The sequence below is a fragment of the Sceloporus occidentalis genome, unplaced genomic scaffold (assembly GCF_023333645.1).
Source record: "Sceloporus occidentalis isolate IW3139 unplaced genomic scaffold, rSceOcc1.0.p SCAF_78, whole genome shotgun sequence".
Taxonomy (NCBI): domain Eukaryota; kingdom Metazoa; phylum Chordata; class Lepidosauria; order Squamata; family Phrynosomatidae; genus Sceloporus; species Sceloporus occidentalis.
The window spans coordinates 2,751,611-2,779,285 of NW_028317058.1; the positions used below are offsets into that span (position 1 = coordinate 2,751,611).

The 27,675-nt window shown below is 36.8% G+C and overlaps 2 protein-coding genes across 2 annotated transcripts in view; both read right to left on the reverse strand.

Annotated features, from left to right (window-relative positions):
- LOC149285519 (importin-11-like) overlaps window positions 1–27,675 on the reverse strand; it is a 176,951-nt gene that overhangs the window by 41,845 nt on the left and 107,431 nt on the right. The window contains exons 25-28 of the mRNA XM_089495279.1: window positions 27,502–27,615; window positions 25,213–25,334; window positions 11,749–11,844; window positions 4,421–4,505 (exon numbers count right to left, since the gene is read on the reverse strand). Coding sequence (XP_089351405.1) covers window positions 4,421–4,505; window positions 11,749–11,844; window positions 25,213–25,334; window positions 27,502–27,615 — 417 coding nt within the window. The remainder of the gene's footprint in view (window positions 1–4,420; window positions 4,506–11,748; window positions 11,845–25,212; window positions 25,335–27,501; window positions 27,616–27,675) is intronic.
- On the reverse strand, window positions 13,106–14,968 carry LRRC70 (leucine rich repeat containing 70). The gene has a single exon (XM_089495234.1). The coding sequence runs from the start codon at window positions 14,966–14,968 to the stop codon at window positions 13,106–13,108; it is 1,863 nt and encodes a 620-aa protein (XP_089351360.1).

A 27,675-nucleotide genomic window follows, 5' to 3' on the forward strand; every position in this document is an offset into this window, starting at 1 on the left:
TACCACCTGAGGCAGTTAGCTTCCACCAATGGACAGTTACTAATATCAGAAGAGTAATTTAATGTAAAGGAATATTCATGCAAATCCTAATATGTTATATAAAATATATATACTATTTATAGTAGACTAATAAAAATAATGCATTTTTACATTTGTAAACATCACTGAGGGAAGGCGAAAGCTAGAGGTTAGCTGGAAAGAGGTTCTAACTATTTGGGGCAGCCTGTGAACAAGAAGACTAGACAGGTGAGGAGAGCCAGAGGAACCTATTTGAGCATAAGCAAAGGGCAAGGGAATATTTTATAGTGAGGGCACAAATGCTTGGTGCTCATCAGAATCATGAAGGGCTTTCTATACGAGGACTGTGACTTTAAACCTAGAACGTCTGATGCGGTGGGAATCCAGCAAAGGGCTTCACAAAATGTCACAGCATATGTGAAGGTTAACGGATAAGCCCAGCAGCAGTATTCTTATAGACTGTAATAGATAGAGTAGAATGCCAGCCAGCAGGGTGTCACAATACATGAGATAATTAATGAACAAGCGATGTCAGAATGCAGGCAATGAAGATCTAACAGATTGGTTAGCACCATAACGGTATATAATCAAATGACCCTAACAAGCTAAGAATAAAAAATCCAATACAAAAAAAAAAAAAATCAGTACGCAAAAGTTTGACTTTTTACCATTAAGCAGATTTTTATTGTTTCATAAGGAAATTTGATGCCTATTTTTGAATCTTCATTATATTTATGACTTCAACTTCAATTTGTGTTTCCATTGATTAGATATACAACTGCAGGTTACAGCATGCAGAAAAACATACTACAAATGAAGAGATTTCAACATAAAGCATGCAACTGCTCTTTTAATGAAATATTGTAAAAGGGCATGTACTAAGAGGAAGGAAGCGAGAAATTATTTTATTGTTCTCATTATTTGTGACATTATCTTTGGCTTTAGTGGAAATTCATTGTTTGTTAATAATCTGCAATTTGCATTACTCATTAAGTACAACTGGTTTTTCTCTGCTGTCAAATGTGGCGTTTCTTTTCTATACTTTCCCTAAGCTTTGCATTTTTAAGTGTTGTAAGATGGTTTAATTACTATAACTCAGCAGAGCTTGTATGCTGGACTCATTCAGCCTCTTTTGCTCATTCTTCTACAGCTGCAAGGATATATGAGCTTCCACCGGAGGGTGGAAAAACTTCTTGGAGCTGTAGCAGGTTAACAGGTCTTTAAGGATGCTCCTTGTTATCTGATGATTTTAAAAGCTGACAGAGGATCGACGGGGCCGTTTCCTGTAAACTGAGCCTAAGGTGTTGCGAGATGCATAATAAAAACGGAAATGTGCAGATGAAATTTAAATCTTTACACCTTATCCCTATGCAAGCACCGACAGGCAGCATATTGATAACGACTGCAAATATGTCCGTCAGGTTGGTTTTACGCAACCACAGTAACAATAGGGAGTTCACACTGCACATAGTTAATACACACCAGAATGAAATGATCAAACGGAAGCAATTACTTGTACTTGGACCAATTCACTTGCTTAGAAACACTGACATATACAACTATCAGTACAAAGTTATTTAGCTCCCTAACCTTATGAAAACAGCCACAAGCATATTTCAATTAGAATTTCATTGACATGTTTTTATGCCAGAAAATCACAATTTAATAGATACAAAGAAAATCTTCTATCTATGTAGATAGATAGATAGATAGACAGGATAGACACATATATACAAGAGAAAAAATGACTCACAGCATCAAATGTGGGTACGTCTCCATTAATGATATTCTGATAATAAACTGCAAACTCATTAAAAGCTATTCATTTTCTCATTTGTTCTAATTAAATGGTTAGCTAGCAGCTTTCATGTCTGCCTACACTAACACCCCACAGATTAAACATCACATCCCGCATAGAGAGAGGGGAAATAGCACAATTGTGTGTACAGAATGAGACCTCCCGGCAGCTCCAAAGAAAGGGTTTTCTTGGAAACTGTTTTAATTAGCACAGAGATGGTGAAGTGTAAGAGTAATGATAAGTTAAAACGTCTGTATATAATAAAATGGCAGGATTCATAGGTAGATGTTTTTCAACTTGTATGTGGTTATGTACCCAAAGAGGATTACTGATTATAGAAAAATAGTACAACTGTTACAGGTAGGAGTGAGGAGAAAATCAGTTAAAAAAAAAAAGACGTGGAGTGAGTGGAGGGGGGCGAAGTCCATTCTCGGGTTAAAATAAAGACATTTTTATTTAGGAGCACTAAATAATTTAATTCACAGACTGTTATATTTTTTATTTAAAAATGAATAACTGTATGGAACAAAACACAACTTTTTTGCTAGTTTTTCCATCTAATGCTACTCTTGCCCCAGGGGCATCATCTTGAAGACAGAACACAATTATATTAGATAAGTTGTAACCCTTCACATTCAACAAATTGCATAAACAACAACACATGATAAAAGCGGTTCAATAAGTTAATTAAGCTTTGGCTTGATTCTTTCATATGACTGTTTTGAAAGCAATGATCAAACCCAGGCCAAACTTCTCTAGCCTTTCTTCGTGACTAAGATGTTTCTTTTAAATTTTGCGGCCCACTTCATATAATTTTAAGCTTCATAATGTCTTGCATTGCATATTTACTATGAGATCTTACCGTTGTTATACCTCATACAAACCAATTTTCTCCTTGTTAATCAATACCCCTTCTTATATATTGCTGACACTTGCAGCAGGTGATTGACATTGAACTCTTTTACTAACTTAACTGTCTACAATTACTCCAAAATCATTCTCATCCTGTTTCTTATGGTAGAATTTGTACTTTTAGCTGTGATAAAGCTTGTAAAAGGCTAATACACACATGGTTACACTGGAATGCCAGAGGTTTGGTAACAACGACATAAGAATATAACAAAGACTGAAAAGGTCTAAGGAGAGATCCTTCTTATATGAAGAATGACTTCATACATTTATAAAAGATGAAAAGACTATAGTTTTTTTCTACAATTATTATCTAAACATCACACTAACTAGAAACACCCTTTAATGCAGTTTTTGAAAAGGCATTATTATAACCAATGAGACAAATGTTCCATTGCAAAGCCAATTCATTTTAACCCCTTCTATAACTATGAGGCTTAGAATGTTATATCTGTTTTAGAATTAAGATTTTGTAGTGCTCCCTGAGATGCAGTCTATATGATACATCCACTCTCTGATCTACCGTATTTGCTTGATTATAAGACGAAGCCCACCAAAATTTACCCTATAAGAAGCTATTTATCCTTTTTAATATTTTTGTTTGTTTTTATTGCCTTTTATTTGCTAACCTGCTGCCCAGATATGCCTTATACCCTGCTACTTGCCACTCTGCCTCCCTGAAATGCCTTATACCCCCCTATTTACCACTCTGCCCCTTAGATATGCCTTATTCCCCCCTATTTGCCAATCTGCCCCGATATGCCTTATATGCCCCCCCCCCCCCGAATAAACGATGCATCCCTAGACTTGTCCCCTGTGCTCCAGACTCCCTGGTGTCAAGTGGGGGTAGCCGGTGGATGTCCGACAACCTCTGCTACTACCCGACACGCACGCTGGAGCTTCTTTGACTGAGCACTGGAAGGTCACGTCACGCCAGTGCTCCGTCAAAGAAGCCCCGGCGGAAGTGTCGGGTAGCAGCAGAGGTTGTCTGCGCACATGGCTTCCAGAGAGGAGGGTTCAGGTCCCCCTGCAGCGCTGTGGGGGATCGGGAACTTAGTCTTATAGTTACACCTCTATTTGAGGTCTGATTATAAGACAACCTTGAATATAAGACGATGGTTATTTATAATTATAAGTTATAATCGAGCAAATACAGTATATATTTGCTCACTTCTTCATACAACACATTTAAGTTAGTCTGACGTGATCTGTTCCTCATAACGCAGTGTTGGCTCTTACAATATTATCGGACACAATACTTGATTATCCCTTAACTAGCTTTAAAATAACCTTCTCACCACAAACGCCAGGCTCAAACTGGTTGACATTTCTGCTTTATGTCAATCTTTTGGCTCCACAACACAAAAGGGAGAATCCTTGAAGATCAAAACAATGGTCTGGATATTCCTTGACTAAGTAATCATAACTGACGCCCCTTCACTGTGCAGAAAATACTGTGTGTGTGTGTATCATATACATATATATATATACACATACTTTTTTTTTTTAAGTGTATGAATGAACATATACTTTTCATTTTAAGAAGCTTTGTAGTTGCTATTTGATTTCGAGCCTTGTTTTGTTAAATGCTTTACTTTCTGATGTTTACCTGATTTAGTTGATATTCGCAGCAATATATTTTTTTGCTCATTAGAGTCTCAAAGTAAAAAACGTTATTCTTTAACATCAACTTACCACCCTTTTCCTCTTATCTTGTTCGGTTGGTGGCTCGTCACTTTCACTGGCTTGGAGTTCATCAGTAATCGATATTAACATGCAGCTAAAACACAAATATGAGAAATATATTTAGATAATGAGACTACTTATTGAAACTGCATTTTTAACAAAAAAGCAAACAAATGGTCTTACATGCCCTTATGAACCTTACACTTAAGGCACTTTGAAAAACTACATTATCGCTAAACATAATTAAAAACATATTTGTTATTAAATGTAAACAAAAAAAAGGACATTTTATTAAAGATGATGTAATATATCAGGACTCATTTATCTATGTGTTGGATAGACAGCAGATTTATAATTAGATTAGTGGAATAATGGCCAGGGAAAAAGGAAAACGAAGGTACAAAAGGAAACAAGCTGCAGGTAGAAAATGCATTTGGTACAGGGTGAGAACCTTTGGGGGTAAATTTGGGGAAAATGTTTGGGTGGTGAGAGAAAGAAATAAGCTTGGCTACAAATAGGAAACATTAAAATTACATTCTAAAAAGCTTACTGGGAAAAAAACGAATAAGGATAGCAGCAGAAAAAAGGAGACCGGGAAAACAAGACTGATGAGAGAGATACGACTAACTGGCCAAAATTACCAATATACTTATTACTTCATAAGGATTGATAAGTGGTTTAATTTAAAATCAATTTCAAACCCATACTTTATCAATTGAAGATGAGATCCTCTAACAGTTAGAATGAGGGATTCAGCTTGGAGCCTTACATTTATCTTCTTGGCTTTACTTAATGGCTCAAGTGTTTGCAATTAAAGGCTTTTTGAATAATATACATTTTTTTCAAGCTAATTTATACAATGATATACCTAAATATCCAAATCTTTTAAAATATGTATCTCTACTTTTGAGAGACCCATTTCCTTAAAATCTAGTATCTTGGAGATACTTTTGGATGCTCAGCTGCTACTTTCATTTTCTCTACTGAAAACAATCTGGTACCGCGGACCAGGGCTGAGCTGGGAAGGAAAAGCAGCCCTGATGAATGTGCCAAATACAATTTAAAAAGGTAACTTTGAATATTTTATTTTTGTAAACAAAGTTAGGCCCTTGGGAAGGAGTGATATATATTAAATTTAAGTATAACCTATTTATGATGACAAACGGATTTGACTTATCAATTTAATCCATCATTTATTTTCGGGGCCCATTAATATTGATGAATTTGAGATCTACAGACATAATACAATGAAGCCTTATTAATGATTTTTTAATGTGGATGATTTTTACTAGGTGCTGCTATTTCATAGTGTATATATATATATATATATATATTTTTAGCCGTTTAAGGATTTTTCTTTTGTTAAAAGACTAAATATTAAGTAATAAGTTCCATCTAGTAGTAACACTGTTCCTTTGTGTTGCAGGGGTTACATTAGCCCCAAAAATATTTGTGTTCATTAGCTTTCCTATCATAGCCCTGTTGCATGAGGACTTAAAAATGTAGCTGGTAATGGCTCTCCTAGATATTTAAAAAACAAAACAAAAAAAAAAACAAAAAACTGTCTTTCTAGATAGTCACTTCAATAACTGCTACTTAGTGTAATAAATCTAAGAACGCATACTAAAACATATTGATGTGCGTTAAGCGTAATTACAATATATGTGCTTGGCGCCCTAAACGTGTTAATCAACTTATATCAATTTAGTCTTCACTCTTTAATCAAATGAAAACAATAGACACTTTTAAGAAGCCTTTTCTGCTTTCTATGGCAACAACTCAATCAGTGCCCTCATTAGGGTCCCATGACAATTAAGCATTCCCTAAAAATATATGAGCAAGGAAAAAATGTCATGTGATTTGAAAGAATTATTTCTGGGATTGGTTTGGACATTCAGCAGTACTAGAATGAGGTTTCCAATACTGTATTTATAACATTACATTCAGAGGAGGATGTGGAAAGCTAGCCGTACTCATATAATAATGCTATTTCCCAGTCACCAGAATGTGTTTTGGGGTTTTGTATGCAATTTAAACATTTGTATTTATAATTCCTTTCGTAGATAAAACCAGAAGGAAAAAAAAAATAAGAGATGCACAGACAAAAGAAAGCAAAATAGATGGAACTGTACACGTTGTAGAATATTTTTTCATTAATATTTGCATTTGCTCTCTTTTGCAGTTTCAGATACCGAGGACAGAAGCACACCAAGATATCCCCGGAAATCCGTCTAATTCCCTGAGAAGTTGAAGAAGTTGTCACAGTGCGCTTGAATATGTATTCATTAAGCATTGTGTTTGCCTGCAGCTTAACAGCTGTGTGACACACGATACTGGAAGGTGTGTTCAAGGCACATAGGCAAACAGATGCGTTGCTTATCTATATTATTCAGACTCTGGAATTAAATCAGAAATAGTAATCTGCATATGTGTACAACATCGCTCAGTCACAGCCAATCAGCAAACACATCTCTAGCACGCCATTTGTGTGTGTGGGTTGGTTTGAAGAGGCGTGTGTGTGTATGTATGTATGTATGTATGTATATATATATATATATATATAGATAGGGGTTCTGCAGAATCCCCCATGCATTTGCAAAAGGAACATCACAAAAATGTGATGGACTCAATAGCTACTATATGCATTAAAGTTCACAATGCTGGTATGTCCCTTTAAAATAAAAAATCCACATTTTATATGGTTTTGTCTCCTTGTGAATCCCTTTTCTAAGCCTGTAACTCTACTTCTTCGATAAAATCGTTAGTAGGTTTGCACTCATTGGGTTTAATTTATGAATAGTACTTTTTTGAAGCAAGTCTCCATGGCGTGGTCTAAGATTTAGCAAATGCTGGGAACAACCTGCCAGCTGCGTACACTGACGGATAGCTAGAAGAGGACGCGTGCAAATCCTGGATTTTTAAAATGTCAGAATGTGGTCAGAACTGGTATTAGCTATTAAGGAAATTGAATTAATCTAGCTGATTTAGCTGAAGAAACAAATTATTAATATAAAATGTTACGTTGTGATGAGAAGGATGCAGGTGGAAATAAGACGGCATCGGTAGAAGGAAGTTCCACTGGAAGCAACAAATAATAATTCAGTAGCAATATACAATATGATGCGACATTAAAGATTTAACAGCAAAATGGGAACGGCTGACGTAAAGGGCATACTGATGAGCATGCGATTGCGCTTTTCATTATAGATTTGCATCGTATAGATGATATACCTCGACACAATCCCTCTACTTATGCCCCCGGATGCCTAGATATATAGCTTGAGCCCTTAAACACATTACAGTTACTTCAAATAATTTGATGACATGATCACAGATTGATATTTATGCCCGTTCAGTTTGCATCTTTAGAAACAAATCACTTTCTGGCATGGTTATATACTGTCCTGTCAAAATGCTTTGTACAGATTGAAGCGATAATGACTTTTATAAACGCAGCCATCAATGCTCTTCTTTACAGGAAAAAAAGATGATCTTAATTCACAAGATAACCTGAGAGAAGACCGTTTCAAGTTAACCATACATTTCTAAGCATGTTTTAAGTCAATTACCGTGAAGTGTAAATAAAGCACATTATACGTGTAATCTATAGGAAGAGGGGCATTTCTGTATAATAAGCAGGCATATATTTGTTTTTAACCAGCAGAGGAAATTTCTGGTTTATATTATAGCAGAGCATGTTACACGTCCCTAACTCTACCCCTTGTGCTAGATGTTTCTACTCTCTCCCATGTGCTTTTTGGAACCAGTTCCCCCTATTTTATGTTCTAACATTCCTGTATATGCAAAACAAAAAGGTCACAATAACTACATTTTAAATTAGCAGGGATCAAAAACAATTTATTAAATACTGTCCAACTAATATACATAGGTTGTCATGATAGCAAGTAGCTATATGAGTGCCTGTTCCTTCTAACAATGACTTGTTTTTTTTATTCTTCTGTTTTTAAGATGATGATCAGCAGCTGGGTTTCTCTGTGGTGTAGAGAAAGGTGTACCGTCTGTCTATAAACACGAGACTTTCTCCATCAACAGACTATTACTGTACGTGGATGGGGACGGGGTGCCGCCATGTTTGAGATATAAGGTTGAGACTATGTCCACTTTGCAAAACATGTACTACATAGCAATTAAAGGGTAAAAAGGATTTTCTTGTGAAAAATATATAATTTGCTGACAGGGCTATACACAGACATGTAGTGAAACGGGTTTTGTTTCTCATTGTTCCAACAAATGTTGTTTAGCCGGACCGTTGTAGGCAGTCAAATAATATTTCGATTTACATTTACAAGCTCAAACATCACTCTGAGCCGCTTACTAAGCCAAAGCTAATAGGCATATGTCTACGACTACTAAACCTTAAATAGTCAGAGGGTGCCTAGGCGATTAAGACTGAGACATTCTGGTGTTAACCCATAGCTTCCTAAGTGTACCCCTTTAGGAGAGAGAGCGCCTCTCTTCTGGCCTTAAATCCCTCCATCAATCTTGTCTATTATCTTTAAATATATAAAAAAAACAAATAACACACCTTGTGAGAAAATCACTCTAAATTTCCACTCAAATAATACAAAACAATAAACAAAGGTGTAAGCGCACATTCCTCAATGAACAATTTTAGAGTATGTCTGTGTGTATATTATATATATATATATATATATATATATATATACACACATACACACACACACACACACACTTGCATATAATGTGGTTTAGACCTCTATGAGATAGAGTTGTGGACAGGCTCTATATAAACAGCTCAGGGTGCCCACTTGGGGTGTAAACGAAAAGATGCCTTCCTTATGAACCCACTCCAGACAGTAAAGGATACACCCAGTTCTTTTCTCTGGATTATTTTATTAAAATAAGGAAAACTAGGTATAAAAACCTATATATCCCCAAACATAAAAAGTATACTTAAATACAGAGATATACTCTAGGGTTGTTTATTGGGGCATGTGCGCTTACACCTTTATGTTTATTGTTATTTGTATTATCTCTAAATGTTTAAGTGTATCCCAGGGTTCTACAGCCCTAGAAAACAGTGGAAACTGTTACATTTTAAATTGTTTACTTAAACTAGACAACTGCAAATAAATCTAACTGACTTACTGTAGCAAAAAATATCTAGTCACGCAAAGCCCCAAACTCTAACCACACCACCTGAAACAAAAGTCTCTCTCTTTGGTCATTTAAAATGTTGGGAGTTATATTAACCACAAAGAAGTATGATAAGGAGTCAGCGTGTTTGTCAAGATTATATAAAAACTGTGGGCACTGTCATAAACCGGAAACGACACTATATTTTAAAACTATAGTAAAAGAAAAAATACGGAGGGATTTCCCCTTTAAAATTTCATGTAAAAAAACCCCAACAGAACTGCTCCATTATTGTGTTACCGTTTCTTTTCTTTATAAAAATGAATTTACGGTTTAGAGCAGTTTTGCTGAACTCCAAGACTCAATGACCACTAACAGGCCATAAATCATGTAGATCGCTACCTTAAAACATCAATTGATGTATTTTTATGAATTTTTAATACAGACTCCTGTTTTCAATCTGGGATAACCAAAAATGTGGTCTGTTTTAGAGCCTAATGACGCTGGATTTCAGTTCTTCGTCTGTCAACAAGAATATGCTAAATATTTAATTATTCCTCATGTGAAATCAATATCAGTCTGGAGATAAAAGGAAAAAAGACTTTTAAAAAAGTGTTTAAATCAATATGATATTAAGACAAAGACAGTCTTTTTTGTGCATTTTTCATTCTGAACCCTTTTGCAGATTAAATTATTTCCATTCAAACATTACCATTTCTTTAAAATGAAGTTTGTTCATTTAGTGAAGACGCTGTATTCTTCTGTAGCGGCCAATGCTCTTGAGAAATAAATTAATCGTATTGTGTATTTACGAGGTGTATAATTGCTTTACATGGAACTTGCTATACCATAGATCTCAACAGTCCTGTATATGACAAGACCCATTAGACCCTACACTAGAAGATAAAAGCTGCCCTTATATCAAAAATACAACTGAGCTAAAAAAAATAAATAAATTAAACCAAGAAGATAATAATTAGTTCATGGCACCAACATGTCAGACTTCCGTAAAACATGTGTTACACATCTTTATAAGCCCTAGAGTATCAATGGTTTTCAGCCCTGTAGCCATCATATTACCTGGCTACAGGGTTAATCCCAAAACAATCTTATCTGGAGAACATTCATGTGGTCAATATCTTTAAATCCAAAAATGTAATAAATTCAATCGATTTTAGATGAGCAACAACACACAAGCAGTCTTTCCTAAATGTGTTTCTTGAAAGCAATTGCTGGGTAACCTTATGAGAGAAAGAGAAAAAAAGTACATATTGCATGTACAAGCCTGGCCTCTGATTACATGGTTCATGAGGTCCCTGCTGACTACGTCCGGATGACTGAGTGTATGAAATTGTGCTGGATACCTGAACTTTGTAGATCCTCTGGTGTGGTACATGTATATCTTTGTGCATAATATTATATATCTTTATCTATATTGTGATCCTGCACCCACACGGGCTACCAAACAGCACGGTCCTCCAGGGTATTAACGCCACATCTCAGTTAGGTAATCAACCACGATTTATTTGTAGTCCACGCATGAAGATATTTACAGGATTACATAGTACACAAATTCCCTACAAACAAAAGCCTAGCTCGTCTGAGCGCTTACTAACATATAACTCCCTCACTACTAAGGGTCTAAACTAAAACAAACCGTAATCCCACCAACCTTTTTGATGGTCTCTTTTGTGCATAGCCAGCCCTGCTGCTTCCAAACAAACTCTCTCTCTTTCTCCCCCTCTGTCCAAAAGGTCAGGTTATATTGCAGTCAGTGCAGCTAATTACTTGCAGCTGACCAGTGCATTGGAGTCAGCTTAAACTCCCGGCCTGGATCCTGTCAGTCCAGGTGCATGTAAACTGCGGGGTGGAGCACCAGCCTGCCCTATATGTCGTATAAAACCCTGCAAAATCGAGGGGGAATGTATACCCCTTCCACAACAACACCCCGCATCTTGTTACAATATATAAGAATTATCCATGGCGCTATATATATATATATATATATATATATATATATATATATATATACACATACAATCTCCTTAAGCAGATCCATCTTCTTATTCTTTTTTTTCTGAAACTTTAGTCACAAAATCTTTTTTTTTTTCTCCGTTTTGTCTGTGTTTCCATCACCATAGCTATTAAAGTACATATAATGGCTGGAGTGTTTGCTTAAGTTTAGAATATGTAATTAATGTTGCTATTCTGCCACTTACTCCTTATAAGCACTTGTCTCCGGATCCTCAGTCATGACATCATGAAGACCTTCCACGCAAATATTAATGATTCCACAGAATTTATCCTGGATAACACTGTTAAAAATAAAAAAAAAGGTATATAAAGTAAATATGCTTGTTCTTCACCAACCTTGAATCAAAATGCACAAAAGCGTATTTGTATTCTGATCAGAATGGTTTCCAAGCACCTAGTTGTAACTGTACAGATTCAGAAATAGTTACTTTTAAAAACGTACAATGATGTTTCACGTACTTTCTTTTTACAAAAAAGTACCCTTAAAAAAAAACAATCTCCAAAATACTTAATGAACAAAAAGTTTCACTTTATTCTTCAAGGGATTTATATGTAATGTCTCTATATAAACGTTATGAGACCCTTAATAATATTGTGCTCCATGAGTACATCAACAAATACGCTTAGGGTAAATCAATGCTCTCATCTGGAAAAATATCCCATGTGAACTTGTGTATTGTATGAAGTGTTTTTCCAGATGTTTGGCAGATTTAGATTTGTATGGATTATTTATACTTTACACCATATAAATAAGTGAACTAAGAAAGTTTAAAAATAAAAACACTTGACATGAACAACAAGGCTGCTACATACTCAGGCAGGCATTTTGGTTGCTTTAAGATCTCTTTCTGCATTGAGATTATGAGTGGGAAAAACATTTTCCATAAACTGATTTAAAGAGCACTTTAACCCCATTTTCATGATAAATACACAGTACAGTCTATTATATATATATATATAAAATATAACAAAGCAATGACTGTTCTTTTAAATGCCGCCTTGCTAGGATGAAACAGCACATCTATGTGTGTCAATGGAGGCAATGAGGCAAGCATTTTTCTTTATTTTCTAATGAAATGCTTGAGGACCACGTTGAACTCTACTAGCGCACAAAACTTAGTCAAATCTAATGATTGAGAGGGAAAAAAACAGCTGCCAATTTTATGTCTTTATTTTTTGATGTTATCAAAAATACATACCAGTAAAATTTAGACATTGTGATTTTTTAAAACAGTACTTTTTATAAATGCTTTTTCTAGATTCTATCAAGAACATGCTTCAACTTGCTAATTAACAGAGTTTTACGCTTGTGTTATCGGCGTCCACTCGCAAAAGCTACTTAGTAGGGAAAGCGGGGCTAAAAGGGCCAAAACGTCAATGTTATTAGGGAAATACCCGATTCAAAGAATTTACAACAATCGGACAGACACCCGGTTTGATACACCATGCAGAGACATTTCTGTTCACAACATGAGAGCACAGAAATCTTAACACGCACGTCTACATAAACATGAGATTTTATTTATGTCCCCTGGATTTATTTTAGAGAACAGAGTGCTCAAATAAGATGACTTGGGTCTCAGGTGCGGCTTGTTTAAGTGGCCTGATAAGGTCAATTTCTGAACACTGTGCTGGAGTTGGCGGCGTAATCCTGACGGGTTCGGTCATTTGGTATCTGCTAGATTGATAGCAACTGTAATACTCCAGTACATTGTCTACTTGGTTTTCCGATGTTTTTTTACTTAACCGAAAAATTTGAACACTGAGTAAAATAATCACAACACAAGACAACACAAAGAAGGAGAGCAAGATGTGAAAAGACTGATTCACACTTTCCACTTTCTGCTCGCATATCACTAAAGGTTTGAGAGAAACAGTAATTACTGCTGGCGGGAAGCGGCTTCCAGCATCTTGGGTTAAATTTGCTGGCACGTGTTTTGGTGGGATTTCCACATGCAAAAGGTCAAGTTCTGACGTGTTTCGTGGCACATTGGAACTTGTTGGTTCAGTAAACGTGGGCAATGTTGACAGTGAAACGTCCTGGAAACTTTCAGAGCTTGCATCCGACAAAGGCATATACGTAGCGCTTTCCGCATGGCTGTGTATAGCAACCGTAGACAGTAAATCCACACCTTGGGCTTTTGGGGGTAATGTGTTTACACTCAAACAGTTTTCTATTTCATTCTGCTTGATATTGCGCAGAGACCTTCCACGGAGCCGAGATGGATTCTGGCAATTAATGGAAAATGTAAATGAAGATAACAACAAAAAGTTTCTGATCCCAAGCAAATCACATTCACAATTCCAGGGATTATAATTTGCCTGGAAATGAGTTAATGAAATCAGAGGCTGGAGTACTTTGGGTTGCAGAAATGTCATGTTATTAAAAGCCAAGTTAAGGACTTTCAATGAAGCCCCCATTTCTTCAAATGTACTGTCAGATATAGCCCATATGTTATTTCTGTCTAATTGCAGATACATTAAATGATTTAAGTAGGTAAATGTTTTTGAATCAAGTGTATTCAACTCATTCCGGCTTAAAATTAATTGTTTGAGGTTGTTTATGCCATAAAATGCTTTTTCGTGTATGGTATGGATGTTTGAATTCACTAAAAATAAATACTGCATAGAATCCAAGCCCTGAAAAGCAAAATTGTGTATTGATCCGAGAGGGTTATTTGACAGCGAGAGCCTTTTGAGATGTTTTAGTATTTCCAAAGCATTTGTAGGTACTTGCATTAAATGGTTACCTTCAAGGTAGAGAATTTCAAGGCCTTCAAGATGATGAAACGCAGCCTCTGATATATGAGAAATATTATTGTTGGATAAATTTAACGTCCGAAGGCTAATCAGTCCAAAGAATGTATTGTTGCCAAGAACACACAAGTGGTTTCTCTGAAGACTTAAGTACCGGACAGATTTTAGTTGGCCAAACAAGCCTGGAGGAAGGAAGACTATCTGATTGTTCTGGAGGTGCAGAATGTTGAGATCTGAAAGCCCTTCAAATACTCCTGGATATAAACGCTTGATGCAGTTATCATTTAGATACAAATAATACAATTTTTTCAAAGACGCAAACGCTCCAGGATGTAAGTAACAAACACTGGAATTGTCCAAATACAAAACTGAAAGTTTCTCAAGCTCTATGAACTCATTAGTGCTTACGTGTGATATATTGTTGCCATTTAAATATAAAAGCGTTGTAGTCTTTGGTAGGGCTTTCGGTACCGTGGTTAGACCCAAGTCCCGGCATTTAACTTGTCTTCCATTGCAAGCCTGGCAAACTTTTGGACAACAAAGTATCTGTTTGTGCATAAGAAGCAGAATTAAACAGCCTCTAAGTGATACACGCAGCGAGCGGAGGCAAGGATGAGATCCATTTACGTCTTTGTGTTTTGTGTTCATAATTGTTCCGGCTATCAAAAAGCAAAATAAAACAGTCAAGAAAACTTTTTGTAAAATAATAAAAAAAAAACAACAACCATGAAACAGAAAATGTTTTAAATAGCTCTTTGCAATTGCAGATATTTTAGTTATGAATGAAAGCCTGTTATGATGCTGTGCATGGTATTGTTTCTAGCTCTTTCAATCCAGTGAGACTTGCCAGCATGCAAATGACCTCTTTTTTCCCCTCATTCAGTGCATAATTTGTCTATTTATAAATCTTTCTAGTTTATTTATGGTTTGTTTAGTAAAGAAAAGGAGCCACCGATAGTATAATAGGTCCCAGTATTAATATCTTAGCAGGTTGACAATATTGGCAAATTCAACTTAGAACATTAACAAAAGAACAGGCTTCTTAAGGAAGAAGCCAGGCTAGTAGGAATGCTTCACTGGGACCCCAAGCCAAACTTCCTTCAGAAGATACTCCAGGAAACAGAAGGCAGATGTGGATGTTATAAATACTTTTTATCCTTCTACTCAGGGCTGATTATAACCCTACCTTTCTATTCAGCAGATTGTCAGACATTAAAAATAATACATGTACCTGGATTATGATTAGCGGACCTAAAAGCTTTGATTGAAATTATTTTAAAATATCAGAAAATATTCAAAAAGTTACAATTTAGGTGTATACAAGTTGAAAATGACTGCAATAACCCTCACTGGTGTCTAAGGAACATTCTTGAATGGAAATGTGCTATTTTCGTTTATTGTTGCTTAATCTGCAGCATTTATTGGTAACAAAAATAGAACAAGGATACGGATTTTATTATCAAGTGATATACATTATACAGTGAGAAACCTATTAAATGGAACAGTAATATACTAACTAGCTATGCTATGCCAAGTTCTTATTCTATGGCATATTATACACGCAGCTTTAGTAATTGAACACAATTAAAAATAGCTACTAGGACGGGTGTCCCATCCTTACATTAAACATACAAGAAAGCCATTCTAAATTTCCGAATATCACTTTTTGTTAAGATCTCTGAAGTTTTTATTATTTTGTTTTAAGACTCTAGAAGTAAAGAAATATACAGCTCAGAGAACTGCACACGTTACTTGGTTTTCAGGCTTATTACCAGTAAATAAATGATCTTACCCCAAGGCAGGCGTTCATTTTAGAAACGGCAAAATACAACCTGATGGGATTCAAGTGAACGTAAAGTCTGGATGTGATTTTAGATCGAACGGTTCAGCAGGAAATTCCTAGCTTCCCCATTGGTTAACTCCCTGACACTGACAGGATTAGAAAGGTTACTATGGATACAGGAAACGGTCAGACAGGAAGTCAATCTATCTCGGCAAGCGAACTATTGTTCATTGAATGGACGGAAGGGAACTTGTTTTTTTAAAAACTTTTTTTGTAAAATGCTTTGCTCAGTGGAAGATTAAATAGGCACATAAATAATAATAAAGATACACATCAAGCCATAAACAATATTACTTTAGTTCTTTAACATAACCGGTTATTACTGATGTGTTCACAAAATCTGTAGATAATAAACAGAATATGTAAAATACACACGGAGAGTAATCAATTGAGTGCCAGACAAATATTTCATGTCAGTCCCATCTCTTGGAACACGAAGAAGTTTTCTTCATTCTGTCCTTACCAATCTATGAGTTAAACCACACACTACAAAGGGCCAGCTCAGACCTTTAGGCAGAAGAAACATGCCAGGGTTTAGCTGACTATATATATATATATGTAACATCTAAAACTATACTGACATAGAAACATTTAACAAAAAACAGGAGGAAAGTTTATTTCAAAGGAGAAGTGTTAGAACCATAAAAAAAACTAAAGGGTCAGGGGCTTAGATGTAATTTTACTTTACAGAGAATGTGGTAGATAGGTGAAACAGCCTTCCAGCAGTAGTGATGGAGGTTAATACAGTCAGGGAACCTAAAAATGTATGGAATATGCATAAAGTTACCCTAAATCTAAGATGAGACCAAGGACTGCGTTCTTACATCAGGAAAAATAGGCATGCTAGATGCGCTGGACGATTCTTAACGGACATTACATTCTGGTTCTATGCAAGTAATGTGGGGATGACATTTTTTAGCAATAGCCATAATGGTCACTAGTCTGAGTAGCTAGCCAACAGGCACAAATCCTGGGTTTTGGACAGTGTCCAGCAAACTGTGACAAGTGCCACATAAAAGCAGAATAGAAGGCATAGAAAACACACTAAAGCAATCTTTTTTCACAGCTCAACTAATATCACTTGTTGGGGAGAAAGCAATCATGTTTGAAGTATCCACTGACCAGAAATTCCAGAGAATCAATCTGTATATTACAGTCAATGCAGACAGAGTAATGAATTTCTAGTTGCAAAGTCCTGAGATTTAGGAAAAAATTCTATCACAACGAATGATGAGTGAAGAGGTGCCCTGCAACAAGAGCTCTTCAAATTATTTCACCCAGAGACACAGATAAAAGATGGAAATGTAAATGACTGATGCTACATGTTCTGATACTACAACGGAATCCGAGAACATCTTGCACATAAGACTTTTTCCATTTTATATAGCGTGCGGGTAAAACCAATATACCTTCTGTAGTAATCGCACCATTTTAGAGATAAATGTTAATATGCCTATGGACATGCAGATAAAGGAGGGTTGTGTTTCCTCTGCCATTCTCATATGATACCCATACTGATTTGAACACACAAAGCACTAAGGTGGTGTTACATAAAAAACTAGATCACTCAATTTAAGTACCCAAATGTACTAACTAAAAAAAATCCAAGCTTTGTTAATGGTAATTTTTTAATTTTAATTGATGTTTTTATAATGGAAAAGCAGAGAGTGGACATAACACCCCCCTCAACTATTGATTAAGAACATCAAGCTCAATATTAGTTCATTTGTCATCACGGGTGTCTGCTAAGGATGAAACTACAAATTTCGACAAAGGAAGAGTCATCAAAATGCTTAGTATAGAATTACTGTCTTGCTGTTTTATCACAAAAACATGCACTTTAAACTTAACTAAACTTTCTTTTATGATAATCATAAAGATAGCTAATTTGGGAAGCTGGCCCCCATCAGTTTATTCAATATCAAATAGATGTTAGTGCTAATGGTCATTTTACCTGACAATATACATGCTATAATCATTCAATAGCTTAGACTACCTCTTAATATTGATCCATGAACTGAACTGTATCATGTTATTTAATGTGACATGTCTCGATGTTCTAGAAATGCTAATTATGGTATACATAAATGTATAATAAAAAGGTATAAACATACATTTGTTTTGAGCTTTTGGAGTAATGCTACAGCATATAGGTAGTATGATATATTAAGATAAGTTATAGGGGGATTTGTGATAAAGCACCCACAAAGATATCCATCTCAGAGTTACAGCATGATGTTGGGAATATTTGTAATCTTTACAGCAAGGGTCAAACGGATCCAGAGAAAACTTTATTAAACTAAATACCTGTTTTGCGGTGCCACGACAACTGCGGTTCTCGTATATGTACTCTCCTACGTGCTTTTGGGCTCCTTCTTTACCACACGTTTGATCCGCTGGACCTATGCCTAGTCCCATAGTCCGTTTGTGCCGTTTATGTGATCCTATGGGTTGCTATTTTCATTTTCTTACTCATTTGCCACTTACACGTTACATATTGCTGCCCTTACACCGCGACCGGACGGCACTGACGCATGGTGTCCACATGCTCTGCTATTCTCCAGCATGCATCAACATTCTCCTGCGTGCCTTAGGATTCCTCTTTGTTGTATCCTCTCTCTGTTGGACCTGCGCATGGTCCCTGGATCCGTTGGTACTGCATGTGTCATTTCGTGTGATATTGTCATTGCACTTCATTATTGCCCTTCTTTTGTTATGCATCGGGATGTTGGGAACTACTCCTGTAACCTACTGTGATGCTACCTATGACCCCCCCTCCCTTTTGTCCTTTCTGTATCCCTCCCCTACTGTTTGAAAAATACAATAAAATTTGATTTACCCGAAACTAAATACCTTATCTCCAAGTTTCCCACGTGACCAAACTGTATGTATGCCTGGAAGAGAGCTATCCTTACAGCTCCCATGCCTTTAACCTCCCAGCTCTAGCTGAAACCTGGATCCCCCCTATGATACTACCGCCACTGCTGCACCCTCCTTCGGAGGCCTACGCTTCAACCACACTCAGTCTTGGTAAGAGAAAGGGTGCTGTGTAGTCATCCCTCTCTCCCCTAATTGCACTATTGAGCATATACCGAGTCTACCCTCCCTCATCTGTTCTTTCGAGGTTTACTCAATCTGTTTCTTCTCTGCACTCTGTTTACATCGCAGTAATATATCGCTCACCAGGTAATTCCTAGCAGTTCTTTGACCACTTTTCTGCTTGGCTCCCCTTCTTTCTCTTTTCTGATATTCCCTGTCTTATTCTAGCATACCGAACAACTCTGCCAGCTCCAAACCCCACTCCTCAACCCCCTCTTCTGGCTTTTCTCAATGGACTAATTCTCCCACACACAGAGGGACACTGACTTGATCTGGTTTTCTCAATTTTATGCATTTCTCAGATCTCTCTCCCTTCCTTATCTCTGACCGCCACCTTCCAAGGTTGCTGCAGCCATGCTGAACGCTACTTTAGAAAATTCAAATCCAGAGCAGATGTTACTACAAACTCATGCTATGCTTCTTCAACTCTGCCCTCTCTCATTAAACCACACTACTTCTCCCTGTCCCTTTGTCCATCACTTACCCACCTATTCAACCGTTCCCTCTCCTGCTCTAATCACACCCATTCTAAAAAAATTATTTCTTAGATCCGACCTGTCTGCCTAACTACCAACCTATCTTTATGCTTCCTTTTACCTCTAAGTTGCTTGAACCGATTGTGTGCAATCGCTTCAGAAACTTCTCCTCCTTGATTCTCTCTACAGTCTTCACTCTACTGAAACAGTTCTAACAAAAGTCTCCATGGACCCAGTCTCTGCCAAAAAAAATAAATACAAGATTGCTTCTCCCGTCTAATGCTCCTGGATCTCTCTGCTGCTTTTGATTCTGTTGCTCACCACCTTCTTTTTTATTCACTTTGTTCTATAGGTATACAAGATACAGCTCTCTCCTGGATCTCCTTATATCTGTCTAACCGTTCCTTCTCTATCAGCTTCTCTGGCGTTCCCCAATTTTCAGTCCTTGGACCTCTGCTGTTATCTCCTTATACTTCATCTAACCAACTCACCTGGCCTCAAATCTACCTGTCCTCACCTGGCCTCAACCTACTGTGATGCTACCTATGACCCCCCCTCCCTTTTGTCCTTTCTGTATCCCTCCCCTACTGTTTGAAAAATACAATAAAATTTGATTTACCCGAAACTAAATACCTTATCTCCAAGTTTCCCACGTGACCAAACTGTATGTATGCCTGGAAGAGAGCTATCCTTACAGCTCCCATGCCTTTAACCTCCCAGCTCTAGCTGAAACCTGGATCCCCCCTATGATACTACCGCCACTGCTGCACCCTCCTTCGGAGGCCTACGCTTCAACCACACTCAGTCTTGGTAAGAGAAAGGGTGCTGTGTAGTCATCCCTCTCTCCCCTAATTGCACTATTGAGCATATACCGAGTCTACCCTCCCTCATCTGTTCTTTCGAGGTTTACTCAATCTGTTTCTTCTCTGCACTCTGTTTACATCGCAGTAATATATCGCTCACCAGGTAATTCCTAGCAGTTCTTTGACCACTTTTCTGCTTGGCTCCCCTTCTTTCTCTTTTCTGATATTCCCTGTCTTATTCTAGCATACCGAACAACTCTGCCAGCTCCAAACCCCACTCCTCAACCCCCTCTTCTGGCTTTTCTCAATGGACTAATTCTCCCACACACAGAGGGACACTGACTTGATCTGGTTTTCTCAATTTTATGCATTTCTCAGATCTCTCTCCCTTCCTTATCTCTGACCGCCACCTTCCAAGGTTGCTGCAGCCATGCTGAACGCTACTTTAGAAAATTCAAATCCAGAGCAGATGTTACTACAAACTCATGCTATGCTTCTTCAACTCTGCCCTCTCTCATTAAACCACACTACTTCTCCCTGTCCCTTTGTCCATCACTTACCCACCTATTCAACCGTTCCCTCTCCTGCTCTAATCACACCCATTCTAAAAAAATTATTTCTTAGATCCGACCTGTCTGCCTAACTACCAACCTATCTTTATGCTTCCTTTTACCTCTAAGTTGCTTGAACCGATTGTGTGCAATCGCTTCAGAAACTTCTCCTCCTTGATTCTCTCTACAGTCTTCACTCTACTGAAACAGTTCTAACAAAAGTCTCCATGGACCCAGTCTCTGCCAAAAAAAATAAATACAAGATTGCTTCTCCCGTCTAATGCTCCTGGATCTCTCTGCTGCTTTTGATTCTGTTGCTCACCACCTTCTTTTTTATTCACTTTGTTCTATAGGTATACAAGATACAGCTCTCTCCTGGATCTCCTTATATCTGTCTAACCGTTCCTTCTCTATCAGCTTCTCTGGCGTTCCCCAATTTTCAGTCCTTGGACCTCTGCTGTTATCTCCTTATACTTCATCTAACCAACTCACCTGGCCTCAAATCTACCTGTCCTCACCTGGCCTCAAATCTACCTGTCCTCTCCTGACCTCACTCTCCTCTCATGTCCTATATTACCAACCGATTTTCTGCTATATCTTGGTGGATAACACAACAATATCTGAATCCTTACCTAAAACTGAACTCACTATCTCCTCTCCTTCCATCTCCACCTTACTACCATAATTCTATATCTCCATAAGCAACACAGCTATCTCTCCCAATAACCAAGCCCGATGCCTTAGGGTCATATTGGACTTAAACCTCTCCTTCATCCCCTTCATCCTCTCGCCAGATCCTGCCGCTTGCACCTGAATCTGCCAGTTCCTTATTCAAAAAGCCACAAAAACCATAGTTCATTCCCTTATATCCCATCTTGACTTTTGCAATACTCTTCTTGTTGGCATTTGTCTCAACTCTCTCCTCTGCCCAAAATGATGCTGCCAGGCTTATCTTCTGCATCCCCACCTTGTGAGGTCCTCCACTAGCGCCTCTATTACCTTATATTAATATTACCCTCTATAATATTGCTCCCCCATACATTTCTGCTCTCATAACAAAATAAATACTCTTCTTTTCCTGCTGACAAGACTTCACTCGTGCTGCCACATATCTCTGGTACTCAGTTCCACCAAGTCTCCAGCTTTCACCCTCCCTGCCAATATTCAAGAACAAATTCAAAACATATTTCTTCAGAGATATGTACTATTTCTGTAGCTAGAACGTACCTACCACTAATACAACCCCCATACTACCTCCCCCCTTTTCTCCTCACCCAATTCCCACTCTACGTAAAAGTGTTGCATAAATTGTCGGTGCTATAAAAAGATAATAATAAGAGTGATAAAAAATAATAAATTAACCTGCATTTTTTATAGCAGAAAAATTTTTCAAAACAGACTTGGGGTCAGTAAGTAAATATCAGCTAGATTAACAAAACACATTAAAGATTTAAATACTGTGCGCAACATTTTTTTTGGTTTGTTTTTTAATTTTACATACTATGCAAAAATAATAAATAAAAATGTTGGTCTACAGGTGCAGCTAGTAAGCCTGCAATTTCTGCATCAATTTTAATCTTACCGAGCCACCTGTATCTTGTCTGCAGCCGCCAGCTTATATTAGATTAAAGGCAATATAATTCAAGCTATGAATATTAAAGAGCGTGGACTGGACCTCTCACTGAATTTATGCAGAGCAGGAAACATGTATCATGCACAGAACAATAAATAAATTGAGCTGCCTCTAAGTTGTCCGGCAAGCACAAAGACTGAATATGCAGTAGTGTTTTAAAGTGGAAACATAATAACCAAAGCCTATAATTACTACAAATTACTTTTAATTAAACACAATAGGGGATAAACGACTCCCATTGACACAAATTTCTTTTGAACTTTTTTTGATCAATACCGTTTTTTTATTTTTGAAAATCTGAATGCTTAAGAGATTGGGGCACTTTCAACATTTAGTAAAGATATGATTGCTGCACGAATGTACTACTGAATGATTGCTATATTATAGATTATTATTATTTAAGAACAGTTATGTTCTGGGTTTCCAGTATTACTCTTTGTAGTAATACAGATGTTGGTTATAATAATTTAAAGATATATTAATATCTTGCATTCAAGACCATATATTTTTATGTATATTTTCAGTCTTTGAAAAGAAAACTATATCAGATCAGTTCAGTCTGTTTGTCAAAGTAAATAGGACTACGTAAAATTTGGACTACATACTTCTTTTGATTAGAGTAGTCTTTTTCCTCTGCATAGCTGTTACATCACTATTTATGTACCGGGAAAATACTTTAAAGAAGATTTTAATGTTCACCTCTACTAGATACACGTATCCAAGGTCAGAATATTCTGTTTCATAGAGGTTTTCTAATAGAAAGAGAATGTTGCTCTTTAGCAGAACGGACCACTGAGAAACACAATTTTCAGAGCTTCTTAGAGCTGTCCATACCCTATAATGAAAGAATGGGCTTTTCATTTTTAATAAAACATATAACCTTCGGCTGCCAGTTTTAAAGGCATCTGTGTAAACTGTAGCTTCAAATTGACAAATTGAATTGGATACTTAAGGTTGTAATAAAAAAAGGGAAGCAACGTCTATCATTTTTATGTGGGTGTACTTCCCGGGTGCCCCCTAGTATGAATACTGGGTACTCTTCTTTTGTTGGTCTCTACATTTTAATACGTTTATATGGAAAATTGACCATTTAGGGGACAAAAACCTTAAAATGAAGATTTGCTTTGAGGCCATGTAAAAAAATGTGATATTTCTTTAAGTTGTTAAATGAAGATTGTGTCAAACAATAGCCAAACTAAGGACGCTCATTAAAACTCAATACACGGCATATCTCAACAATCCTGGTTTTCAGGCAGCATCCTGCTGTCCACTGATCTTCCCTGACCAGCCAAGGGAGCCACAAAACCAATGGACGTCTGTAGCTCATGATGCTCAGCACAGTAAGGTGGCCATTTGGTAAGGTGGCTATTTGGTCCATCTCTGACGCTGCTCACACCTGGGGCAGGTCCCACCTTCCCCTCACCTCTTGCCACAACCCCCAACACAAGTGTCCCAATTTGGACACCTGAAACTTGGAGGGGTTGTATATATTAGTTCTGTATATTCTTATAGCTATAAAGATAAAGTCAGCTTCTGTAGCCTTGAGAGAGGAGCGTTGGTTCCTCCAATAAAAAAATAAATGTAAAAAATGTTACGCTGCTACTTTATTAAAGGCGAAAAAGCCTTTCAGGGGTCAAGGTTTTTTTTTTCTTTTTAGTGTAGCTGTAATGGCAACAGTACCGTCTGATCATTCCTCAGTATGACATAAGCCTATGGGTTTTAGGAGTATAGGAAATTGCCATGATTCTTATCAAATGTTTTACCTGGAATCATGTACTCACTGCTTACTTAAACCTCTATTTATTATACCAGGAATCCCTACATTCATTGCAAAGTTGATAAAAATCGGTGAACTGTGAACCCGGCAGCAGCTCTCATCTGTTCAACAGTCTGGTTGACCGGAATGCAATGTCTGTGCTGAGCTGCAAAGCTATGCTGAATTTGATTAAAGCTCTGCGCATCTAAGTCCCTAGAGAGCTCAGCTATCTCTCACTCACCGAGGACACACTTACCAGAACACAAGGGGCAATACGCTAATCAGTCATTGCCAAGCTAAGGATGCATACAGTCAAGTTTCAGCTGTTGACTGGTAGTTAAAATGAAAACCACAACAATACAAAACAAAAAAAAACAAAAAACACAGGGTGAACAGTTTACGCTTTGTTCCTTAAGTTATGTCAATGCAAACTGGATATTTAAAGAACAAAATGCAGTGTGTATTTTCAGCAGTTGTAAAGCACCATTCTGTTCAGAAGAAGAAGAGTGAGTTCAGGCAGTTATACCGACATGTTACGCATATATGTCTTATTTTAATATAAAGTTGAGGTAACAACAAACAAACCACTGGAAATCAAATATATGTTTGGTAATATTTTTTTTTTTTATTTAACTTAATGGTGCCCAGCAATAGACTGTTTTTAAGAAAATACTATCACTTTGCATTGTGTATATATAAGAATATCTACAGAAGATGATTATATACAGTACCTGTTATGAGAGGGAAGCAAAGAAAGCAAGGCTAGAGCTGAAAGTTTCCTTCTTTCTGGCTGAGTAATGTTGTCCATTCGATCTACCCACATGTCAATAGTGCTTCCAAGAACCTGGTCAGCCTGAATATAGACAAAAGGATGCTATATGACATAGTAGATTTACAAGGTAACACAGAGATATCTATAAACAAGGGTTTAACTTGTCCTATTATAAAAGTGTTTACTTGGCATTGTCTTTAATAGGTCATCTCACCGACCATCTCATATCTTACTCAAGCCCTAGTGAGAAGACCAATGGAAAACTCACATGCCCGGAGTTGAGTCACGATTGAAATATATGGGGATTTAACTTGAGAAAGCTCTCATAAGCTGGGGGATGCTTAGAAAACTTTGAATTATCTTAACACTATAACTTGAAGCCCTAATATGTTTCATCCTAACTGCAGGTTCAGGCGCAATGGCCTCTTCTGCTCTGACGTTAGTACATTTTGAATTTACAAATATATTGCAGGTGCTCTTTCACGTCCAACAGTTTTATTTAAGTTTACAATAGGCAGCAGAGAAAAAATGTCCCTTTAATATTATTTCACATGCCCCTTTAATTTGTAACTCTCAATAGTTCTGGTGCTGGATAATATAATACGAAACCGTTAAGGATCATACATTAGAATTTGGTTTTCAAATAAAGTGTGTATTTTTTTTTTTAAAGGACATCTAGCTCTTCTTAACTAAAGAGAGAGATGCTCGTTTCAGTAGCTGTAAAGCAGTAGGTTGCAGTTTTTTGCCCAGAGGATGTTACGGCTACTGCTGTGAAACCGGATGGAACATTCTAATAAGATTACTCAGCATGTTTGTGTCGAATACAATTCACTCCATGTAATATGCACGAGCAAAATCTGGCAAACATATACAAGAGTTGTTATTACTACGTCAATAACTGCTAACGGATGTACAAACATTATTTAATAATGGAGCAAGTGAGAAAAAAAAAATATCTTCAACCATTACTTGGGCTCACTTTATATGAACATAAAACAGACCAAACATTTTTATTAGGTGAACTGTTAAGATTCTGGATACAGCTCGTTAAATCAACGTTCTGCCCTGCAGTAAAACAGCAGTAATGTGTCTTTACTAGATTTTTTTTTTATTTTTTTATTTTTTCAGGCTTTTAAAGGAATTTCTGGAAAAAAAATAAATGTCGAATAAAACTGAGGAATCTGTTAGTATAGCGAACCAAGGCCTGGAGCAGGAAAAGGAGAAAGATGGAAAGATCACAGCACATGGAGGATCAATTGTACTTTATTCCAGTGGCTGTGAAGGTACCCAGGTCTCAGATCTCTACTGCAGAACTCTCTTGTGACACAGCCCATAGCGTACAGCCTCATAACCTGGCATCCCCATCCAAACATACCAGAATAGTTGGATACAAAAATGATCAGGATGATCCCTCTCCAAGCAGGATGAGTAGTGGGAGAGGAAAGATCCTAGGGGATTTGCTTGAAATTCTCATTGTTCTACAAAGGGAATATACCCTCCAATGCCTATTCATCTTTCTTATTATTACACTTGATATAATGATGATGACTATACTATTTTAGAGTCATCATTTTGTATGGGTAGCTCCATAAATATAGCAAAAACAAAATTCAATGTGGCTGCAAGGAGTGTTTGCAAAGTGTAATTGTAACAAGGTATCTGGCATACATGGTTCTCTCTCAGCTTCAATGTTATCTTATCTATATATATATATATATATATATATATATATATATATATATATATATATATATAGCTATATATATATAGCTATATATAGATAGATAGATATATATATATAGCTATATATATAGCTATATATATACAGCTATATCTATATATCTATCTATATATAGATATATAGATATCTAAAAGCAGCACCGCTGACTAAAAAATATACATAAAGCAAGCAAATGCTAAAAAGTCAGAAAACATTATACAAGTTGGAAGTTATAACCCTTTGCATAAAAAATCCATATGCAAATATACATTGATTTGCATGCAAGAACCGATACTCATTCAACAGGGGGGCTAACAATGTTAAGATTTCCTTTCTCCAGATTTGCTCTGGGATGTATACAATTTTTTAAACCAGCATTTGCACTATAAACATTTTGAGGATAGTTACTTTTTTAGTATTTTGTTCCCTTCTGCCTTTGCCCATGAGATGCAGACATTTATCCATTACTTCCATAAGCCACAACAAAAACAAGCAATCATTTGACAAGAACTGTCCATAGATACCAACCTCTTGACTGCATTCTTGTGACATCTGACACAACAAAGAAGAAAAGCAGCTTGTATTTTGTAGAAGTACCCGTCCAAGGATGCCCAGGTATGTGGACATAACTACCGGATATCTCTGTTGGAGACAAATAAAATTAAGTACATAGCAAACAATAACATTATAAATAGGAAAATA